We start from the raw sequence: 24,597 nt of genomic DNA on the forward strand, positions 1-24,597 counted from the left end.
GGGGCAGGGTTAGTTTGGTTTCTGCTGCTGCACATTAACATGAAAACCGTAGGTATGGAAAAGGAGGGCGCTGCTTTTATGAAGGTTGCAGAAGCTGAAAGACAATGGCTTACCATGGCCACATGCAAGCTGAATTCTGTTGCCCGGCCCTGGGTCTGTGATGTCTAACACCAAAGCCGCAGGCACTCAATATTAAGATGCAAAATGCGACCTTGTACCAAAATCACATGTGCTGTGTAATGTGAATAGTGTTGTTCACCGTGAAAGAGTACACACGTTCTGCAAAACATATCTTTTTAAATACTTCTCTCCCTTTTTTCCCCTCCCGCAGCTGCAAATTTTTCAAGCCTCCCTCCTTCGTCCCGAAGGCTATCTCAGATAAGGCAGCGAAAAAAACGCACGCGAGATTAAACGTTCTCTGAAATCATGCAATTGACCCGTAGTGAAAGAGCTCATTTGAATGAGTGGAAGGACACAGTATCACAGTACAGGAAAGCGGCCAATGAACGTGAGGACAGATGGGACGAACGCGAGGACAGACGTGGACGCGACGAATGCTCGACATGAGAGGTGGCAGAAGGAAGATCAGAGAAGGCAGGATGCAACGCTGCAGCTACTGCGGGATCAAACGGACATGCTCTGGCGTCTGGTGGAGCTTCAGGAACGGCAGCAGGATCACAGAGTGCCGCTGCAGCCCCTGTATAACAGCCCTCCCTCCTCCCTATGTTCCATAGCCTCCTTGCCCAGATGTCCAATAACGCGGGGGGGAGGATCCATGCACCCTGCCACTCCACCCCAGTGGACAGCCCAAGCAAAAGGCTGTCATTCAACAAGTTTTGAAGTGGCCTTTTCCTTCCTTCCCTCCTCCCCTACCCCACCGGGGCTACCTTGTCAGTTCTCTCCCTATTTTTATAATCAATTAATAAAGAATACATGGTTTTGAAATGATAGTGACTTTATTTCCTTTGAAAGCAAGCTGTGATCAAGGGGGGAGGGTGGGTGGCTTACAGGGAATGAGTCAGGTTTTCATTAAGGAGAAACAAACAGAACTCTCACACCGTAGCCTGGCCAGTCATGAAACTGGTTTTCAAAGCTTCTCTGATGCGCAGTGCTTCCTGGTGTGCTCTTCTAATCGCCCTGGTGTCTGGTTGCACGTAATCAGCAGCCAAGCGATTTGCCTCAACCTCCCACCCTGCCATAAAGGTCTCCTCCTTACTCTCACAGAGATTGTGAAGCACAGAGCAAGCAGCAATAACAATGGGAATACTGGTTTGGCTGAGGTCTGAGCGAGTTAGTAAAGTGCACCAGCGACCCTTTAAACATCCAAATGCACATTCTACCACCCTTCGGCACTTGCGCAGCCTATAGTTGAACAGCTCCTGACTACTGTCCAGGCTGCCTTTGTACGGCTTCATGAGCCATGGCACTAAGGGGTAGGCTGGGTCCTCGAGGATAACTATACTCGTTTCAACATCCCCAACGGTTATTTTCTGGTCTGGGAAGTAAATCCCTTCCTGCAGCCGTTTAAACAGACCAGTGTTCCTGAAGACACGAGTGTCATGAACCCTCCCTGGCCATCCCACGTTGATGTTGGTGAAACGTCCCTTGTGATCCACCAGTGCTTGCAGCACCATTGAAAAGTACCCCTTGCGGTTTATGTACTGGCTGCCCTGGTGCTCCAGTGCCAAGATAGGGATATGGGTTCCATCTATTGCCCCACCCAGTTAGGGAACCCCACTGCAGCAAAGCCATCCAATATGACCTGCACAAGTCCCAGAATCACTACTTTTGGTAGCAGCAGATCAGTGATTGCTTTGGCTACTTGCATCACAGCAGCCCCCACAGTAGATTTGCCCACTCCAAATTGATTCCCGACTGACTGGTAGCTGTCTGGCGTTGCAAGCTTCCACAGGGCTATTGCCACTCGCTTCTCAACTGTGAGGGCTGCTCTCATTCTGGTGTCTGCACTTCAGAGCAGGGGAAAGCAAGTCACAAAGTTCTATGAAAGTGGCCCTACCCATATGAAAGTTTCGCAGCCACTTGGAATCATCCCACACCTGCAACACTATGTGGTCCCACCAGTCTGTGCTTGTTTCCCGGGCCCAGAATCGGCGTTCCACGGCATGAACCTGCCCCATTAACAGCATGATCTCCAAAGTGCCGGGCCTTCGGTTTTTAGAGAATTCTGTGTCCATGTCCTCATCACTCTTGTCGCCGAGCTGCTGCCTCCTCCTCGCCTGATTTTGCAGGTTCTGGTTCAGCATAAACTGCACGATCATGCGCAAGGTGTTTACAATGTTCATGGCTGCTGCGTTGAGCTGAGCGGGCTCCATGCTTGCCGTGGTATGGCATCCGCACAGGTAACCCAGGAAAAAAGGCGTGAAACAGTTGTCTGCCATTGCTTTCACAGAGGGAGGGGGGGCCTGACGACATGTACCCAGAACCACCTGCGACAATGTTTTTTGCCCCATCAGGCATTGGGAGCTCAACCCAGAATTCCAATGGGTGGGGGAGACTGCAGGAACTATGGGATAGCTATGGAATAGCTACCCACAGTGCAACGCTCCAGAAGTCGATGCTAGCCTTGGTACTATGGACGCACACCGCCGAATTAATGTGCTTAGTGTGGCTGCACTCGACTTTATACAATCTGTTTCCAAAAATCGATTTCTGTAAAATCAGAGTAATCCTATAGTGCAGACATACCCTTAGTGGGACTTTCATGTCCCTCCACCTAAGTTGGAAAGAGATCAGTATTCTTTCCTTTCTATATACCAGTAACAGCCTCCGTTTGCCTCTATAATAGCTAAAATAGAAAATGAGCATGTGACTCCTCTGTTTAACTGCTGATACAAGCTGATGTATACGTCACCTGGTCAAAGAAGTGTGCTAGAGTCACAAGTTGTGTTTTTTACATGAGGAGAGGCTAGTGGAGTGGCAGACTTCATCCAGGGCTAAGCTTGGATCTCCTGCTTTGCTGTCTCTACACAGAGATCACTAGCCAATGCTCTGCCAGCCTAATTTTTGCCCACGTTTACGTGAGTGCCATTTTAAAGAGTCAAGAAAGCAGTGATTTCACTTATATTAGTAACTCTGAGCAAATACATAAGTGACCATCAGAATTTTCCACTGGCCTGGATAAAACAAGACTTTTTTCTGCTTCAACAGCCATGGTTATGAAGAAAACCTTTAAAATGTTAACTGATGCACTATTAACTTCCTGAGTCTGCAGAGAGTCTAACCTGATGGCTATGAGATGTATTAACTACCTCATTCATCTCAATGAGTGGTTGAATCTGAAACCTAATGATTACAACATTGATATTTAAATTGTCAACTATTTCACTGCTGATCATTTTAGCAGAAACTTCTATCTAACATGCTTATCCTACAACACTAAACCTCTCAGCACATCTCCTAATGATCCAAAAACTTCAGCTGTTTTCTACCCAAGTTCCTCTGAGAACTTTCGTAAGACAGTTCTCTGTTGTCAGCACAAAAATCTGCAGCAAGTTAAAACTGAGGGCCTGATTTAAAGTAACTGGAAAGACTCCTATTGACTTTATTTGGCTTTGGCTCAGGCCCTGAAATTGTACAGACAGTAGAAAATCAATTGAATTTATTGCCAAAATAAATAACTAGGGCTCCTAGACTGAATGGATTCTTTGTATTTCATTCAGTGAAAACCTCTATTTTTAAATTTAAATGAAGCTGCCACAAAATCTGCAGACTCCTGCACAGGAGTATCACAGAATCCAGGAGACTTGCTATCAAATTTGGATCTAGCTTGCTGCAAAGTTTGTTTATGATCAAAATATTCACAGAGAAGGGATGTGCTTTGATCTAGACTCCTACAGAATGGGTAGTTTTCTCTCTTCCTGTCACCTACAGAGTGGAGGGAGGTCTTTCGGATACCAGTACAGGATGGGGGTGATGGGAGAGAGATAGTATGCTGCGGGCTCTATGATTCAGGCATCTCCTGTTGCTAAGATGGAAAACCAGAAAGCTGGGGATGAGGGCTGGGGGAAATGGACAATCCCTGCATAACCTACATTTCATACAGATAGCAACACATGACCTGAGGTTCTGACATGACCTCTTCCTGTCTCTGCATCACTTTCTGCTGTCCATTCCCACCTCCATCCCCCTCCCAATCTGGTCTGGAACCTTAAGCCTCTTTCAGTTACTGGAACTGAAAAGCTTAACTAAGCCCACCCCCCCAAATATGCCAGCTGAATTTTCTTTCCAACAGCTGACAGGGTACAGCACTGCTACCCTGACAGCTCTGTGTACCTTCAACAGCCTTTCCAGATTTGCTACTGCCACCACCAATCAGTTTCACAATTACATTTCCAAAATATCTCCTGTGTCCAAATCTCATGGGGTACCTTGAGCTCTGGAGTGAAGGAATCCCAAATATATGACTCATCCAAAGGGTATTAAACCAGGCCATCTAGCAACCCAAGCAATATAAATGCATTATGTATTTGGCCTATGTTTAAGAAAGATGGTGCCACAAATTCTCTCTCTTTTCAATGAACCACGATAATTGGGTTGGTTCCAAAATGTGAGAGCATTCTGAATTTTCCTTTTACTTTAAAGCAAAAGCTATTATAGTTCCCTTTGTTTTGAAAAAGTAAGTCTATTTACTCCTGACTAATACTGCCATCTCCTGGACAAATTGGTTACTCTAGGACCGGGGTCAGCAACCTTTCAGAAGTGGTGTGCCGAGACTTCATTTATTCACTTTAATTTAAGGTTTCGCGTGCCAGTCATACATTTTAACATTTTTAGAAGGTCTCTTTCTATAAGTCTATAATATATAACTAAACTATTGTTGTATGTAAAGTAAAAAAGGTTTTTAAAATGTTTAAGAAGCTTCATTTAAAATTAAATTAAAATGCAGAGCCCCCCCAGACCAGTGGCCAGGACCTGGGCACTGTGAGTGCCACTGAAAATCAGCTCATGTGCCGTCTTTGGAACGCGTGCCATAGGTTGCCTACCCTTGCTCTAGGAAATAATTTTTTTTTTAAACGTGCATACAGATGCTTCTATATTTTTATAGGTTTCAGAGTAGCAGCTGTGTTAGTCTGTATCCGCAAAAAGAACAGGAGTACTTGTGGCACCTTAGAGACTAACACATTTATTTGAGCATAAGCTTTCGTGGGCTACAGCCCATGATTTTAACAATTTCCATCCCACCATCAACCTCAGCCTAGACCAATCCACACAAGCAGTCCATTTCCTAGACACTACTGTGCTAATAAGCGATGGTCACATAAACACCACCCTATACCGGAAACCGCTATACTTATCTACATGCCTCCAGCTTCCATCCAGGACACACCACACGATCCATTGTCTACAGCCAAGCTCTAATACAACCATATTTGCTCCAATCCCTCAGACAGAGATAGACACCTACAAGATCTCTATCAAGCATTCTTAAAACTACAATACCCACCTCTGAAGTGAAAAAACAGATTGACAGAGCCAGAAGAGTACCCAGAAGTCACCTACTACAGGACAGGCCCAACAAAGAAAACAACAGAACGCCACTAGCCATCACCTTCAGCCCCCAACTAAAACCTCTCCAACACATCATCAAAGATCTACAACCTATCCTGAAAGATGATCCCTCACTCTCACAGATCTTGGGAGACAGGCCAGTCCTCCCTTACAGACAGCCTCCCAACCTGAAGCAAATACTCACCTGCAACCGCACACCATACAACATAAACACTAACCCAGGAACCTATCCTTGCAACAAAGCCCGATACCAACTCTGTCCACATATATATTCAAGTGACACCATCATAGGACCTAATCACATCAGGGGCTCGTTCACCTGCACATCTACCAACGTGATATATGCCATCATGTGCCAGCAATGCCCCTCTGCCATATACATTGGCCAAACCGGACAATCTCTATGCAAAAGAATAAATGGACACAAATCTGACATCAGGAATCATAACATTCTAAAACCAGTGGGAGAACACTTCAACCTCTCTAACCACTCAGTGACAGACTTGAAGGTGACAATTTTGTAACAGAAAAACTTCAAAAACAGACTCCAAAGAGAGACAGCTGAACTTGAATTAATATGCAAATTAGATACAATTAACTTAGGTTTGAACAGAGACTGGGAATGGTTGGGTCATTACACTAATTGAATCTATTTCCCCATGTTAAGTTCTCCTCACACCTTCTATGGGTCATCTCAATTATCACTTCAAAGGGTTTTTTTCTCCTGCTGATGATAGCTCATCTCAGTTGACTGGCCTCTTACCGTTGAAAAGGTGGAAGTAGCTATGCCATGTTCTCTGTATGTATAAATATCTTCTTTCTGTGTATTCCATTCTATGCATCCGAAGAAGTGGGCTGTAGCCCACGAAAGCTTATGCTACAATAAATTTGTTAGTCTCTAAGGTGCCACAAGTACTCCTATATTTTTATAGTTTGTCCTCTTCCATTTTACACTAGCATCCAACTTTTAAGTTCTATGTCTCAACTACTGAGACTACTTATATTGCACGATCTGAACTACAAATTTGGAGTTTCAAAGAGCATATGGCACTTTTTATTATATGTATCTCATAAATTCAGGTTTGGTGACTTTACTGACATCTATGTTTTTACATCGGTGAGCCCTGTAAAGCCCACATATGATGAGAGACAAAGCTGGTTTCCATGATGTATTGTGTGATATTGTTGGAAAATCATAGTGCTAATGAAGCCTTTTTGTATTAGGCCTGAGTAAACCAAAGTTATGTTATGCTTGTCCAAACTGTGTTGGAAAGCTTACAGAACTCATTAGACTGAAGGCCGTGTATCTACCTAAGTCAGCTATTTCGCTTATCAGTTTTGTTTGGCTCCCCAAGTATATGTTGGCTCCCCAAGTGTATGCAGCTGCGTTCACATGTATGCATCCAAAGTATCTAGTACAAAGGGTCAACGGATGTATCTTGTGTCCCCTTCAGAATGACAAATGTATCCTCAACAGCTGTATGTCTCTTGTAACCCCCACAAAATGATATATGTATCCTGCGTACCCAATTATCCCCTAATAGATACATGTACAGGGTCTATAGGTCAACCAAATGATGTAGACAAACGTAGGCTAAGTTGTTTGTTACCGGCTATAAAGGTAGGCCGCTTGGCCATGAAAGGTGTGTCTCTTTCTCTGGCACTAGCCGAGAGGAACACCCGCTCAGCTGACCGATCAATAAAGGGTGTGGTACTTGTCTTCCTGTCTCCGTGCCTCCTTGGTGTAATTAGGTAAGCTCCAGGGGGAAACGAGCCCTTTTGGCTAACAAATGGCGACTCCACGCCGGGACTTCTCTCCCTGTTGGGGGCGCTGACCGGCGGCCGAGGACGGCTCAGGAGAGTGGCCACCTTGAGCTATTGGTTTGCTCAAGCTCCGGGTCGCCGCAATCGGCCAGGACGGCTACGCCCCCTCCACAGAGAACTCCAGCCGACACGGAGGCAAGACAGTACCAGAAGAGGGGAGTCCACCTGCCAGACGTGGCCACTCCGGGCGTGGTAAGTGCGTTACCTCCTGGGTTTGAGGATTAACGCCCCCGAAGTGCGGGTTGGGACCTTGGGCCCCTAATGGTAAAGGAACCCACAAATAGGAAGGTGTGTGGGTAAAAGCTTTCTGGTTAAGGTACCTAGGTTCAGACACGGCTAATGAATAATTCCATTAACTCCACGAGTCCGTGGGCCGTGCTGAACAATTACTGGGACTTAGAGCAGCCCCAGGGCTGGCTTTTCTTTTTGGTAGGGGTACTTTTGTTTCTTGTTCTATTGGTATGCTGGAAGCCAAAACTGTAACCGGGTCTAGGAGCGTGTGAACCCATCTTCTCTCCCCCCCCTTCTTTTCCGTGTGGGTAAGGGACAGTCTAAACATTCCACCTCACCCCCTAAGGGTACCCCAGCATATTATATGTACGTACATTATGGTTCTAAAACCTGCAGGTATTTAGAGAATTGGAATCTTTATACGCGTGAAGATCCATCTAAACAATGCCCATTAAAAGGTACCTTTAATCTAGATAAGATCATATATCTCAGAGGAGCTTTTAATCACCAAAGAAAAGCCTCTGACACAGTGTGAGCAATTTGTCTAGAAACGGGTTAATTTAAAACTCAGCTTCGCCCAGAGATAAAAAGAGAAAGTTGTTTTATGCTCAAGGTCAAGCAAACCAAAGGCAGTACAAGTTACAGAACTGAGATTACATTTGCAAAGCTTAACTGTTTGGTGAGATCCAACAGTCTGACTTTGTGACGGATGCCGGTGCTGGTGTGGCTTGGTGACACTGGAGAAGCCAGAGGTAGCTGACCTGGACTAGAATCTCTGAAAGAGACACCGCAGGAGATTCCAGGGTGTAAAAGAACAGCCTTCCCAAGAGCGGAAGCATGTTGGAAATTCTGAACAAGCTGTATACAGGATAATCTCCCGTCCACCTATTCCCCTTTTCTGAATGTTATATACAGACGTGGCCAGTCTGGATATGTGTAAGTATGGGGCATTCGTATTTTTTATGAGTGATGTGGAAGCATTCCCAACACTCTCCATTGTTGTTTTATCATTTTAATGAAGCTTTAAAATTTGGTTATATGGTGTATTTTCTCTATCCTCCTGCAACGTCCTGCAGTGTCAGTTTGATCACCTGACATGAGGCATAAATTGGTAACAGAAATTTGTCACAGTTTGGTGAGCAATAGAGAATGGGGGAACCCTGTAGAATTTACACCATCTATTTGTTTTACCCTTGTTGTTTTATGTTTGTTTTATTTGGTTCTGTTGGTGTTATATGTTGAGGATTGCATAATTAAAGGTGTGCCCATTCTCAGCTGCAGTAAGTCTGAGAACTGGAGAAGGGTTTAGCATTCCTCTCTCCACCCTGGTTGACCAGGAAGGGTGGCAGGTGAATCTACCCCCAGTCGTAGCAGGACTGGGCAATAGAGTAGTTGGAGAAAAGGAAAAAAATGTGTATTTGATAACTGGAATTAAGCAATTAAGAGCATAGATCATGAACCAGGCAGCAACTCAAACCTGCGCCAGGCCAAGTTGCAGGCCTTGAGACAGGACTTCCAGTTATAAAAGGAAGCCCTGGCTAAGCAAGTACCAGTCCTTTAGGGACTTGTTAAAATTTAACCATTTGTGCTCAGCATACGCTGTAACAGCAGTGTGTTTGCTACAAGAGGCAATTAAATAGTTAACGCCAGCGGGCCATGCGTTTTGCCCAGGTGGCAAGCCTCACGAGGGAGGACTCGGGTCGTCTTGTGAATAAAATGTTTTAGGAAAAAAAAAACCATTACAGGGTGATGTGCTGATAATCTCTCCCCTGTAGAATGCTAAACTACAATTGTTTTGGGAAAGGAGAAGGAACGCTCACTCCACTGACATTGCCAAAGTCCAGGAATTCCTGACTAAAAAGGACATTGAGAACTGACCCTGGTAAAGAAACAAAAATTCTACACTGGCAGGAAGAAACTTGTGGGATCCTGTTTGGAAATGTGGTATTAATTGAATTTTGGGGTTTATTCTACAGGCTGCGCCCTGTGTTTTGGATAAATCCTTTAGTATGTATTGCCCTCCCTAATTGGATTTTAAATGACATTGCCTTTATCCAGTTTTCAGATCACTTTTACATACCCAGATTGCTCACAGGGGACTGCCATTAGATTAGCACAACAAAGAGCCTGGGTTATTTCCTCTGGAAAAAGAAGAAATTGGGCAGATCCCTGTGGGCTGGGGCCAATAGTGTAGCAGCCATTTGGAATATTCTTAAAGGCCAAGAACATAATAAGAAATTGGGCCGACTAGAAAGGGCCACTAGCCTTATTTCTGAAGTTCAGCTAACCCAAGTATAGGCTGAAGTTGGTGAGTTACATGTCATTTCCACCCTTAGTTCTATAACCCAGAAGTTACTGACAGAGATGGTATTGAATATCACTGAGGCTGGGAAGGCATTGCAGTGGGATCTAGTATGTTTAAAATTTCAGGATTTCCTCGATGACCAGCTGATGGCCATTTGAAGTGATCTTGAGCACCAGACTTGACCCACTGCCCTTACAGACATATCAGGAGTACCATCTGATCTGTGGTCATGAAGACATACTTGGACACTTTCTGGGTGGAAGTGTGTACATTTACAGTGCTCCTTCCAAGCATATGGACTGGTTGGGGTGGGTGTGGCTCCCACATACCGAATCCTGCCGGATCCATGGGGAGGATGCATATGGGATTAAATTATTCACCGAGACATCTGGGAAATTAAACCACTGGGTATACCTACCTGAGTTATAGTCAGTGCCCCGATCCCTTCGTTGTTAAATGAACAAGGTTCCACTCTTTTGTCCCTGCATTCATTCCTGGGTTGGGGGTGACTAAGCTTAAAAGAGCAGTTGTAAATATTTCTGCAGAGCTTCATTGCTTTTTGGTGTGAGAAAACTCAGCCAAAAGGTTTGGTGAGTATTCTCAAAGGGGGGAGTTGTTGGAAAATCATAGTGCTAATGAAGCCTTTTTGTATTAGGCCTGAGTAAACCAAAGTTATGTTATGCTTGTCCAAACTGTGTTGGAAAGCTTACAGAACTCATTAGACTGAAGGCCGTGTATCTACCTAAGTCAGCTATTTCGCTTATCAGTTTTGTTTGGCTCCCCAAGTATATGTTGGCTCCCCAAGTGTATGCAGCTGCGTTCACATGTATGCATCCAAAGTATCTAGTACAAAGGGTCAACGGATGTATCTTGTGTCCCCTTCAGAATGACAAATGTATCCTCAACAGCTGTATGTCTCTTGTAACCCCCACAAAATGATATATGTATCCTGCGTACCCAATTATCCCCTAATAGATACATGTACAGGGTCTATAGGTCAACCAAATGATGTAGACAAACGTAGGCTAAGTTGTTTGTTACCGGCTATAAAGGTAGGCCGCTTGGCCATGAAAGGTGTGTCTCTTTCTCTGGCACTAGCCGAGAGGAACACCCGCTCAGCTGACCGATCAATAAAGGGTGTGGTACTTGTCTTCCTGTCTCCGTGCCTCCTTGGTGTAATTAGGTAAGCTCCAGGGGGAAACGAGCCCTTTTGGCTAACAATATCAACAAAACGGTCAGGTAAACTCTTACTGTGAGAATCTGTGAGTTATTACTGATCACGGGGAAAGAGACAGAAAAATGCTCAGCCTGATTTTCAGACCCCAGGACCAGCATCTAGAATCAGCTTTAAAATTCTAACTGACCCAATCTGATCTCCACTAAGAGAGAATAAAAAGGAAACATGAAGATATCATATTTACAGTTTCTCTTCTAACTCACTGAAGCATAAGTTACTCACCCCAGGAATCTCCAGCAATTCTGAGACAAGAATAGGCAACTTCAGGGCAGCCACACTTCCAGTAACACCCACCAGCACATGGTACGTCTTTTGTGGTGTGGGCAAGCTGTTTTGTGGGGAAGGCTGTGGCTCTGAAAGGGTTAAGGGCTCCATTATGCACCTTGGCGACAATCAAATCTACAAACAAGGAGAAACAGTCTTCAAACTCTGAGCTGGATTTACCCAATGATAGACATGCAGAGAAATTGCTGATTTGCCTCCCTATACAGAATATCAGTAAGTGGCCTCAAAACACTCTTCAGTTCAGAACAATATAAACTGATCCAAGAAGTGTTACACTTCTTTCAGTAATAAGGTGGGAGGGTCACCATAACATTCTGCTCCTCAGCAGTTACCTATTATTCTAAAGATCACATCAGGGTTAACTGTGAAATTAACTTAATTTAAAAAATATTGGGTACTATGGCTCAAAGCACTCAATGTGCTTTCACCAGAAGGGACTGCTTGTGATCAAGGGTTATATGAATGATGGCTGCCATTTTGGATGACACCAGAAATTGATCCAGAGCTAAATGGATATGTTGCTACAGCATGAGCTAAAGAGTCAGGTTCTGTAGTGTGAGGATGTAACAGACTCACATGCTCTGTGGACTGGGCATGGAGGGAAACATGTAACACACACTCACCAGTGGAGTACATTTGCAACATGCAAATCCTCAGAGTTGGGAACTCTGATACACCTCTCACTGAAGTAAATGGGATCCTTTCCACATCCGGAATAGCCCAACTGATGAAAGTGAGCTAGCAAAAGTACTTACAGGATACCAGGAGGTAAAACAGGTGGTCTTGAGGTAACATTTCAAAATCTTTAGAGGAATCCCATATTATTGTCAATTAACAGAGAGGCACAATGGAAGGGATCCCTTCCAGTGTTATTAAGGGAAGCAAAATTATCAGCATTTCTAAAAAGTGAAAGGATCCTAGTAGATCCTAAATCAGGTCACCCAGTTTTAGGCTCGATTCTGCGAAGTGATGAGCAATCTGACCCTGATCCAGAAAAACCCTTAACCACTTGCTTAACTTTAAGTACATGAGTAGTCTGTGGTCCCCACAGCTTGGGGTCAGTATACTCAGTATCGTGCAGAATCTTCACCATTAAATCACAATAAGTTTTTGCTAAAAAACTTGAAAATACGAAGTGGGTAGTCACCCACGAAAGCTCATGTCCCAATACATCTGTTAGTCTATAAGGTGCCACAGGACTCTTTGCGACTTGAAAATAGACAGCCTAGATTCATGGTTCAGGCAAAGGTGTAGCCAGGTCCTAAGAGCGGGGGCGGGGGAGCAAACATAAAAAAGGCATCCCCCCATGGTTCCTCCTCTGGCCATGCCCCTTTGGCTCCTCCTCCGTCCGCCACGCGCCCCGCCCTCATGGGGTCCACTCTGCGCTGGCCTCCCCGCTGCACTGCTACAGTACCGAGCACCCCCTCGCCAGGCCCCCCAGGCAGGGGGTGAGGTGACGTGCCCCGGGCTGGGCCAAGCCGCGGTGGAGTCAATGTCCCTTTAAGAGTGGGGCTGGGCTGAGCCGAGCCGGCGGGGGGTGGCTCCGCTCCCCGCTGCAGGCTGATGCCAGAGCCTGGGCTGAGAGCCAGGCTCATCTCCTGCACCAGCTCTGGGCAGGGCTTTGCTGCGGCTCCCCCAGTGCCCCCAGGATGGGCCGCCCCATGGTAGGGGCAGGTTTCATGAGGCAGGGCAGGACCCGGTGAGGCCAAGCTGAACAGGCCCGGCAGGGCGGTGTGGGGGCTGCTGGAGGGGGAAGCTGGGGAAGGGGTGGCACGGCCTCAACCCCCTGGGGCTGCCTGCGCCGGAAAGGAGGCAGAGGGGCACAAGCTGCAGCAGGACCCCAGCCCCCCCAGGGGAGGGGATCTGGGGCCAGCCCGGGGAGGCAGAGCAGACCCAGGGGTGCTGGGCGCGTGTAGGGCAGAGCCCCAGGAGAGCCCCAGCCCCACGGCGGACAGTGCTGCAGAGGAGGAGCCCGCGCCCCACGGCGGGCGAGGGGAGCCCCAGGCAGGGGGAGCTGGGCCGCCCACACCCACCTCTCATGGCTGCTCCATGCTGCCCCCGGTACTAGTAACCAGCCCCGCTGCTTTCCGCTTCCTGTGCTGGCACCACCCCGCCCCACCGCAGAGACCAGCCCCTGCCCCTCCCTTGTGTGCAGGAGTACAGTGCCAGCCGGCAGGCCAAGCTTCAGAGCGGAGTTGGCGCCATGGTAACCCCTAACTAAGGCACGCTGCTTTTGGAAAGTGTGCTGAGGGGGAGCGGCTGCTTCCCCTGCACCCCACTAGCTACGCTACTGGGTTCAGGACTTGTCAGGCTTTGTTCTGGAAGGTCAACAGAAATAAATGTAAAGAGGCTACTTCATTTGTCCAAATTGGTACAGGATTTAGAGTCTGCTGTTCCCACTTAATATGGAAAAGGCACGTGACTCAGTCGAGTTGCATACCTTCAGTCTCTAATAGGCGAAATGAATGCATGTTGTTGTTTTTTAATACATCAATCAGATGTATGCACCTTGGCTCTCATACAAGAGTTATCATCATCATCATCATCTGCTTCATAGGAGTACCAAGAACCCAGTCGGGGATTAGGCCCCCTGATATAATAGGTGGGCAAAACAGACCAACAAAGTGGAGGAAGAAATAGCTATGAAGCGAACACAATTTAGCAGAAAAGCAGAAGTCACATCTTGCCACTTGCCTAACCAATGCCAGCCAAGAGTGTTAATATCTTGTGCATCACAGCAGAAGCAGATTGGAGTTACCACAAGCAATTACACTTCCTGAAATAACTGATGTATGAACTTACGTTTAAGGCACAAGACTGGGATTCAGGTCTGAGTCAATGCCCAGTTCTGCAACAGACAACTTGTGTGATGTTGGGCAAGACAATTAGACTTCCTGTCCTTCTGATCTATAAAATGGGGAGAATAATATTTCCTTTCTCCCACCCTTTGTCTGGCTTGGTCTACACTTAAAATTTTAGGTTGACATAGCCACATTACTGAGGAGTGTGAAACTATGCCAACCTAACCCACACAGGTTCAGCTAAGCCAACAGAAGAATGCGTCCATCAACATAGCTACCATCACTTGAAGAGGTGGTGTTCCTTGTCCGATGAAAAAACCCGTTCTGTTAGCATAAGTTGCGTTTACATTACAGGGTTATGATGTCATAGCCACAGAGCCATAGCAATGCCACTATACTGTAGACCAGGGGTCAGCGACCTTTCAGAAGTGGTATGCCAAGTCTTCATTTATTCACTCTAATTTAAGGTTTCGCGTGCCAATAATACATTTTAATGTTTTTAGAAGATCTCTTTCTATAAGTCTATAATATATAACTAAACTATTATTGTATGTAAAGTAAATAAGGTTTTTAAAATGTTTAAGAAGCTTCACTTAAAATTACATTAAAATGCAGAACCCCCCGGACCGGCAGCCAGGACCCAGGCAGTGTGAGTGCCACTGAAAATCAGCTCGTGTGCCGCCTTTGGCGCATGTGCCATAGGTTGCCTACCCCTGCTGTAGACATATCCTCTCTCTCAATAGTGTTTGTACAATGTTTAACACAATAGGACTGTGATCTCTGCTGGATCTTCTAGGCAATATTGTAATACAAATAGTAATAATAATGCCTTTTTCAGGATTCTGAATCACTTGGGAGACATCCATTAAATAATAAAGATTACTTAAAACACCTTTCTTTAAAATGAACTTCAGATAAATTTGGGCATATGGGTAATGGATCTCTAACAATAAGAAAGATATGGTAGCAAGTACTTTGAATAAATTACTCACAAAAACAAAGGGAACATTTATGTTTATAGAAAGATCTAATATGCTAAAAATGAATACGCTCCTGAAATTTTTATACATTTTCCATTGTTTACCTATGAATTTATGACATTTTTCCAAAATACTTGATAGATTATTTATAATTTAATGAAAAACAAAATCACCTAGGGCAAATTTAACCCCTGATCCTGCAGTTGCCTTTGCACAGAAACTAAGGCCATCACATATGAATCACTCATCATAACAGGTTTTTATCTTTGGCATTAAGTTTTAACACATTAGAAAATTAAAACTAATTTTCATTATGGCCATTATATTAAAATGACTTTGAAATCAACGGGAATCTGCTCATATCGCAGTGGTCCACCCACACATCATCAGTTGAAGGATCAGGGCCTAACTTTGTTAATGCTGTCTCATAATACAGGGATATATAGGCAACCCACCCTCCAAAATATTGCTAAAAGGTTCAGTTTCTTTTGTCTTGGGGACAGGGTCATTCGACTTATGTATTGGCTAAGGTAACTCAGGATACTGTAACTTCTTATAATTTATATCATGTTTTATCTATATTCAATTTAAATGAAATTAAGGCCATCACAAATGATTCAGTCAGAACATTGTTGGGTTTTTTTGGCATAAGCCCCACATGACTATTAAATAATAACTCTAAATCACCAACCTAACCCTGTCCTAAACTTTGCAAAAGAAAATGATATAATTAGGTTAATGAATATCATTTAGAAAGATTAATGAACAAAATTAAAAGTATGATATTCCAGCTAGTTATTTCTTCTGATTCTTTATTTAACTGGAGCTTTGGGAAATTAGCTGGAAGAGCATTAATTGAATATTTTGGAAAGTAAAATGATTAAAATGCAAGCAAGATCTAAAGGACTCAATCACTGGGATACTTTTGAAAAACTGCTAGAGAGGTGAAATATAGAATTAACTACAATTAATTAACTAAACTAATTTGGGGAAGACTAAGGTATAAACAAACGTGTAGGACACATAGAATGTTATTTAATTTTCAAGATATATATAACACTCAAACAAATGAATACCTATAATCTAGGTATTTATATCAAACTAAACACCATGTCTGTAATGTTTTTAAATAAATATATAAAGCTAGTGGTGGAAGCTGGGGGACAATGTGATATACACCTTCCCAGACTAAATGTAAAATGTTAGGGATTTCTGGTTCTGATCCAAAGTCAACTGAAGTCAATGGGAGTCTTTCCATCGACTCTAGATAAGGCCCTTTATGCATGTGGTTTGGAAATGGAGAAGATTGCAAAGCTTTGGTTACAATTATATACAAGATTTGCTGGATGTGTTTGGTTTATTTAATCCAAATGTTTGAATTATATATTATTTTCCAAATGTTCAAAGTACTATGCCCCTATTATACGTGGAGTTGGTAGTGACATCTGTAGTTAAGGTTACCATATCCCTTCCACTATAGTCCACTGTTTTCAAGTCTTTATAACCTTGCCAGACTTCAATCATTTGGGCTGGAATGCTTGGTCTTTGCCTCAGGATGATTTCTGTTTAAATAAAAAAAATAATAATAATAAAAAATAAAAACCCGTTCTTCAGAATAAGGTCAGAGTTTTACATATACTCAGCACATCTTAGAGAGGCTTGCTGCTAAAATCTCTGAAGATTTCATCTGCATTTAGCCTGCTCCCTAGCCTCACAGACCTTGAGTTCTCAACAGAACACTGCAAAAGCAAAAGCTTCTGTCCCTTTGGCCTATGGAAAGGCATGCTAAACTGAGAGCCAGAAGGGTCCATGAGTTCTTGTCTCAGCTCTTCCATCAATTAGTGTTGATAATTCCATGTTCTTCACAGCCCTTATTATTGAGCAAGGCCTCATTCCCCTAATTTAGAAGGAAGATAAGTATAACTCCCCACATTTTACAGATGGGGAAAATGAGAGGTTGCACAAGGCCACTTCAGGAAGAGCTGGGAATAAAACCCTTGTCCAGATCCCTCAAAATTATTTAGGCGCCTAACTCCCATTTGGAGGTGCATTTTAGAGACACATTACAGTACCATGTGTCTCTAACATCTGACCAACATCTCAGGTAGCCATGGTGACAGGTTTCAGAGTGGTAGTCGTGTTAGTCTGTATCAGCAAAAAGAATGAAGAATACTTGTAGCACCTTAGAGACTAACAAATTTATTTCAGCATAAGCTTTCGTGGGCTAAGCTTATGGTCAAATAAATTTGTTAGTCTCTAAGGTGCCACAAGTACTCCTCATTCAGTTAGCCATGTTACCTTCAGAGTAAATGTGCCAATCTATGTGCTTGGCTGTGCTTTCTGTAACCATTAGACCTCTCATCTCCACAGACAAGAATGCAATCCAACAATATTGATGTCGTCAGATGCCACCGGTGTGGTGCTCTGCTCTGTTCAATGATGATAACAGTCGGCTGCATGCATGTGTTCCCACTGTGTGCTGCCCCGGCTCTGCAGATCGCTGACACAGCAGGCCCCGAGAGAACCCCCAATGACCACAGACTCCGATAAGGTATGAAGGCACACAGCCAGGTTTATTGCCAAACGAAGCACAGTAAGAGTTTCCCACAGACTCTACAAGACATACTACGAATATGTGCCCCCTGACAATGGACCGGCTCAGTCAGTGGTGGACTCTCCACTGCCCCCTAGGCCAAAGATATTCACTCAGGGATGCATTCTTATACACAGGTACAAACAAGTAACACTTCACTCCTGACCCATTGAAGTACAACCTCTCTACGCATTAGGGTGCTGCCTCTCTCCCGGTACATGTTGGTTCGAACAAACAAGTCTATCCGTCATATTATTCTTTTGACCCTGTCTTTAGGATGGGTCAGCCTGTTCCCCATTATCTCTGTGGAATGTGTTTGTACCAGAATGCTCCGGTGCCATCCTAGCACATGTTCATCCTATTAGTACTTGATACCTTTTAGATATGTGTATACGTGCAATTAGCAGCCTTCTTCTTGCCAACTTCTGTGAGCAGGGCCTGCCTCTAGCTCACAGCTTAACTTTGCTTTATGTTAGTAAACTCTTGACCATTACTTTAGTTCAGGCCTCATACCAGGCCTCTGATACCAAGGGTTTATGTTTCAGGACCTCATCTTACTACATTCCCCCACTTTTTGTCTTTTTATGGGGTGGATGTTTACCCATCAACCAGGAAAAGCATAATGCATGGACTAAAGATAACTCAGTAGGCTAAACACTGTTATGTGGTTACCTTATTTTGCCATTCATACACTCATGCCCCACCTGTCTTTAGTCTGCACATTCCCTCGTACGACTGATGAACAGATTTTATTTTCCAATTGACTGTAGTCCCTTATAGTGGGCCTGGGAATGTTAGGCCTGGGATCATGACTAAGGAATGTAGTATTCAGGGGGCACATATTCGTAGTATGTCCTGTAGAGTCTGTGGAAACTATAACTGCTCTTCGTTTGGCAATAAACCTGGCCGGGTGCCTTCGTATTTTATCAGAGCCTGTGGTCATTGGGGGTTCTCTCGGGCCTGCTGTGTTAGCGATCGGCAGAGCCGGGGCAGCACACAAAGGGAACACATGCATGCAGTCGACTGTTATCATCATTGAACAGAGCAGAGCACCATACCGGTGGCATCTGATGACACTGGTGACCCCGATGGCTGATCTGATGAGTAAGCAAGCTGTCCGCTGTAGGAATCGCTATCTAACATGACAGAGAACCACGAGCTACGGAACCCCCTTAACCCCTCCCTGCAACTCCCCACAGAGTTTAAAAAATATAATGGGGAAGAAACACGTAATGTAATCTTTAAGGCTAGGGCAGAGACTGTAGCCTTAAAATGTAAAATATTGCAAACTATAACCATAGCTGTTAAATGGTTAAAACAGCACGTCACAAAATTGGTGGGGCAAGAAACAGTAACAACTAAAGAGTTAAAAGAATCAAAAGAAGCTACACAGCATTCCTGGAATGCTCCCACCCCCCTTGCAGGGTGGCAAGCAGCCCAGAGACAACCAGCACAAGAACAGAATAAAACACTGGAAACAGCTGCACGGAACCTACAAAAAAAACATGTGCCATCCCATTATAAATATTGGTGGTAAACAGCAGGCTTCAGGTAGCTACCCTGTGCCTGAAGAATGGGGACAGAAATGGAAAGAGGTGGCCCTAGCAAAATTAAAAGATGAAACAGGGTCCACTGCAGTGCAACCACTACCTTATGATAAAAGCCAGGTACTGGTACAACCTAAACCGAGACCTAGACTGGTGCCTGTCAAAATGGGACAAGTAAGTGCACAGATGGAAAAAGTAGCACACAATAATTTCACTGAATTGGTAAATCAAGTGAAGAAAAAATGCAACGGTTCACAGAACACATTACAAGACAGGAGCTGTGATTCAATCGCAGGGGAGTGAATAAAAAGGAATTTCAAAGTCAAACTAAAATTGAGCAGGTTAACACCTAAATTGAAACATGAACATATGGAGTTGCCCAAAAACAGTTAACTGCAGGAAAAAAAGGGCACTCCTGCAATCTGTTTGGCATGCAGACAAAGACAGACACCGGGGGAATAAATTCAGGTTTTACAAGAGCAGATAATTACCCCCACTATCATCTCAGACCCAGAATAAAAACCCAGGGCGCGGTTTCCCAACTGCTTTTACCCACGGAACCACACTCCGCTAAAAATATAACCTTCTTTCTCAAATATTTTTACATACCAGTATGTTTTCTTTTATATCTTTTATCAGTTTGCTAAACTTGCTGCTGCTGCCTGTACCTTAAGAGTTAATCTCTCTTGGCTCATGTCTCACTACCTTACTAGGTAGCTCTTCACACACACACCTCTTTTTCCCTACCTCTCCTCACTTCGACTCTTTCTCTGTGATAAAAGTTATAGTTTTTACAGAAACCTCCAAAAGATAAAGCAATTGAAAACAGAACAAAGCAGAAAACAAGGTAAAAAAACTTTACTTTAAATAAATCCAGTAAATTAATTATTTTAACCCTTCAGGAATGCAACAGCTAGAATTATTCCTAACTTTCTTGAAGATATGGTTGCCAAGCAACAGAAACGCGCACACTGCTTCTAATCTTAACCACTCACTGATATTTGAAATACGGGCTTTTCTTATTTCCATATAGCAGAGTTTTAAAATAATGTTAAATATAAGTAGTGCAAAATTCCTTGTTACCAAATTAATACAATAAATTTGGCAAATATTAACACATTTCTATCAATTTTTGTTAAAAGTTTTAAATAAGGTAATAACTTGTTTATTCAAATGTTTAACCCTTTTTATTTTTGTTTGTCTTATTTTGTATAGTTATGAATAGAATTATGGTGCCATTTGTTTTTAATTTTAAGTTTGACGTGTATGTCCTGTGTTGTATGTTGTGTGCGTCGCGTGACTATTTTTTATTTTTATTTTGTTGCAACAAAAGTCAATTTTATACTTTTTTAAAATATATGTATACGTGGTACCACACTATTTTAAGATCCTGGTTGGGGTAGAATCATAGTATTATTAACACCAATTTTTTTGTGCAAAGTTCAAAAAGGTTTCAGTTACAAATACAGTTGAACCCTGTTATCTCGACGGCCTAGGGGTTTGCCAAAAGCCGTCGAGATAACCAATGATCGAGATAAACCCCTATCCACCCCCCCACCCCCTCCCTGCCCCCTTACCGCGCTGCCTGCACGTGGCTGGATCCGGCAAAGCGGAGCCGGGCGGACTGGCGGGCGGCGAAGCGGAGCCGGGCGGGCGGCAGGCGAAGCCGGGACCAGGTATGTGGGGCGGGGACGGGCAGGGACCAGGTATGCGGGCCGGGCGGGGGGGCGGGGACAGGCAGGGACCGGGTATGCGGGGGGGGGGAAGCGGGGACGGGCGGGCGGGGAAGCGGAGCGGGCGGCGGGCGGGCGGCAGGCGAAGCCGGGACCAGGTATGTGGGGCGGGGACGGGCAGGGACCAGGTATGCGGGGCCGGGCGGGCGGGGACAGGCAGGGACCGGGTATGCGGGGGCGGGGAAGCGGGGACGGGCGGGCGGGGAAGCGGAGCTGGCGGGCGGGTGGCAGGCGAAGCCGGGACCAGGTATGTGGGGCGGGGACGGGCAGGGACCAGGTATGCGGGGCCGGGCGGGCGGGCGGGGACAGGCAGGGACGGGGAAGCGGAGCCGGGCGGGCGGCGAAGCGGAGCCGGCGGGCGGGCGGCAGGCGAAGCCGGGACCAGGTATGTGGGGCGGGGACGGGCAGGGACCAGGTATGCGGGGCCGGGCGGGCGGGCGGGGACAGGCAGGGACCGGGTATGCGGGGGCGGGCGGGTGGGGAAGCGGAGCCGGGCGGACGGGCGGGCGGCGAAGCAGAGCCGGCGGGCGGGCGGCAGGCGAAGCCGGGACCAGGTATGTGGGGCGGGGACGGGCAGGGACCAGGTATGCGGGGCCGGGCGGGCGGGCGGGGACAGGCAGGGACCGGGTATGCGGGGCCGGGCGGGGAAGCGGAGCCGGGCGGGCGGGGAAGCGGAGCCGGCGGGCGGGCGGCAGGAGAAGCCGGGACCAGGTATGTGGGGCGGGGACGGGCAGGGACCAGGTATGCGGGGCCGGGCGGGCGGTGACAGGCAGGGACCGGGTATGCGGGGGCGGGCGGGGAAGCGGAGCCGGGCGGACGGGCGGGCGGCGAAGCGGAGCCGGCGGGCGGGCACGCGGGGAACCGCGGGGCTGGGGAGCTGGGGAGCGGGCGGCTGGGGACACGGTGGGTCGGGGACGCGGGGAGCCGGGCGGCTAGGGACGCGGGAAGCGGGCGGCTGGGGAACCGCGCCGCTGGAGAGCCGGGGAGCAGGCGGCTGGGGACACGGTGGGTCGGGGACGCGGGGAGCCGGGCGGCTAGGGACGCGGGAAGCGGGCGGCTGGGGAACCGCGCCGCTGGAGAGCCGGGGAGCAGGCGGCTGGGGACACGGTGCGTCGGGGACGGGCTCGAGATATTAGGGTTCGGCAAATCGACATAACGGATGAGAAACCCATAAGACAATGAGGGAGTTTGGCGGTTCCACTTGTAAACCGTCGACTTAATAGGATTGGCAAGTTAACCGAGGTCGACATAAATGGGTTCGACTGTATATGTACATATATTTCTGTCTCAACAAATAATGCAATTGCAAACAAAAAATTCTCTTATATTAATCACGGTTTAGTTTTGTTTTTTAAGGTTTTTTTTACTTGTTATTGAAAGAAAAAATATAAGGGGAAACCTCAACATTAAGGTAAAGATAACATTAACAAAATGTCAATTTCTTGGTTGGGTTTTTATAAACTTGTTTGCACTTTTAAATATAGTTATAAGAATGTGATAGCAAAAATGTTTAAAAATAACAATTTATCCATAAAGCTAATCAAACAATTTCAACAGGTTTCCACCTTTGGATCCCAAACACAACAAAGCATCCTGAAAGTTTAATACCTTCAAAGTATTTGCATGGACCTGTATTTAAAATTTATTTTGGTTTAAATTGTATACGCTTTTCTTTTGTTGTTATGTTATGTTAATGGGAAGCAGTGGTTGTTAAAGTTTGTGCTTCTAAACCAGGGGTGGCCAACCTCAGCCTGAGAAGGAGCCAGAATTTACCAGTGTACATTGCCAAAGAGCCACAGTACAGGGGAGTCGCATCTTACGTGGGGGTTAGGTTCTGAAGTCAGCACGTAAGGCGAAAATCACATATACTCATTGAGTGGAATGGCAGGCGGAATCACCCGCACTACAGGTACAGTATTTAAATTGTTATTTTTCTTTTTCTTGTTTTGTTTTGCTGAGCACGTATAGTTAAAATTGCGCAAGTTAAATGTGCCTATGATGCGACTCCACTGTAATATGTCAGCAGCCCACCATCAGCTCCCCCCACCCCTGCTCCCAGCACCTCCCACCCACCAGCAGCCCCTAATCAGCACCTCCCCTCCCTCCCTGCACCTCCTGATCAGCTGTTTCATGGGATGCAGGAGGCTCTGGGGGAGAGGGGGAGGAGCAAGGGCACTACAGACTCAGGGGAGGTGGTGGGAAGGGGTGGAGTGGGGGCAAGGCCAGGGATTGAGCAGTGAGCACCCTCCCAGCACATTGGAAAGTTGGTGCCTGTAGCTCCAGCCCCAGAGTCTGGGCTTAGCTTCTGAAGAGCCGCATGTGGCTCTGGAGCCACAGGTTGGCCACCCCTGTTCTAAACAGTTAACAAGAGTGAAATTGGTATCACAAGCAAACTAACTCTAAAAAGCTAGGTAAAAATTATGTTATTAACTCTTTTGCTAACACAGAACGTTCAGCGGGGGGAAAAAAGCAATACACCTTCTCACACAAGATTGTGAGCATTTATTTTAGCAGTTAAGCATGATATTAGTATAATTAGTAATGCGCCTCAAATGAAAATGAATGTCTATACAACAATTGCAAAAGTATAGCTTGTGTTATAAAAGACTTGGTTCCTATTATATTGTCCCTATTACACTGTAAACAAACTAAGTTAAACTTTGTATTAAGTTTGGATTACTGAAAACAGAAACAAACAAAAAACTACACTGTGTTAACTAACAAAAGTTGTTTAAGTTGCATCCCACAGAGCAAAGACACCAGAAAATATCACACCTTGAAGACACCAGAAAATATCTGCATACAGTGAAGAAACCCCCAAGCTGGTAGAACACCAGTGGGCAACAGCAGTAAAGCAGAGGGCTCCGCTTTTAGCCCTGCACGTAGCACCTCTCCAGGGAGTGTGCTGGGTGCGCACGTGGCCCGGCGCTAAGGACGGTTGCTTTGATATCACGGCAGAAGTCGGGGGGAGGGGCTGTCACCCCGCAGGGCGCTGCGCGCGCGTAGACGCGGACCCGCCGCTGCTCCCGCTTTGACAGGGCAGACGCGCCGAATGCCCCTCCCCCACGCCCTCCTGTAACCGCGGCAGCGCGACACCAGCCAGCCCCCCGAGTTACTGGGGCACTGCCGGTCCGGCCAGACACACCCCTGATAGCGGGGTAAATAGCTGGGACCGCGGACATCCCCGCACCCCGCTGCGCTCACCCCTGCGGCTGCGCTCGGCCCCGCACGGCCGGAAGTGCTGCCTGCACCGGAAGCGGCCGCGCGAGCAGAGCATGATGGGAGATGTAGTTCTCTCCTCGGCCCGAGGCGTCCCACCTCCTCTTCCCGCTCTGAGCCCCTGACAGGCAGCCCCAGCCCCCGCCCCCAGGTAGCCAAGTCCTACCGCGGAGGGCCGGGGCCGCATGCCACGCGGGAGGCCTTTCCTCCCCCAAAGCAGTGACGTCACGGGGTCCCGCTTGACATCACCAGGGTGACGCGACGAGGAAACCATAGTGGCTCTTGCCCCCCTACCTCCACTCTGCACCCTCGG

General features: G+C 46.2%; 1 protein-coding gene across 13 annotated transcripts in view; it reads right to left on the bottom strand.

Moving 5' to 3' along the window:
• PPCDC (phosphopantothenoylcysteine decarboxylase) overlaps positions 1-24,597 on the bottom strand; it is a 56,902-nt gene extending 32,305 nt beyond the window's left edge. Inside the window, exons 1-3 of one of the 13 annotated variants that reach the window (XM_044980438.1) lie at positions 24,579-24,597; positions 16,654-16,754; positions 11,349-11,525 (exon numbers count right to left, since the gene is read on the bottom strand). In XM_044980438.1, the coding sequence (XP_044836373.1) occupies positions 11,349-11,501 (153 nt within the window). In that variant the 5' untranslated portion in view covers positions 11,502-11,525; positions 16,654-16,754; positions 24,579-24,597. The other 12 variants (XM_044980426.1, XM_044980427.1, XM_044980429.1 and 9 more) reach the window with 12 other exon arrangements.

The sequence above is a fragment of the Mauremys mutica genome, chromosome 11 (assembly GCF_020497125.1).
Source record: "Mauremys mutica isolate MM-2020 ecotype Southern chromosome 11, ASM2049712v1, whole genome shotgun sequence".
Classification (NCBI taxonomy): Eukaryota; Metazoa; Chordata; order Testudines; family Geoemydidae; genus Mauremys; species Mauremys mutica.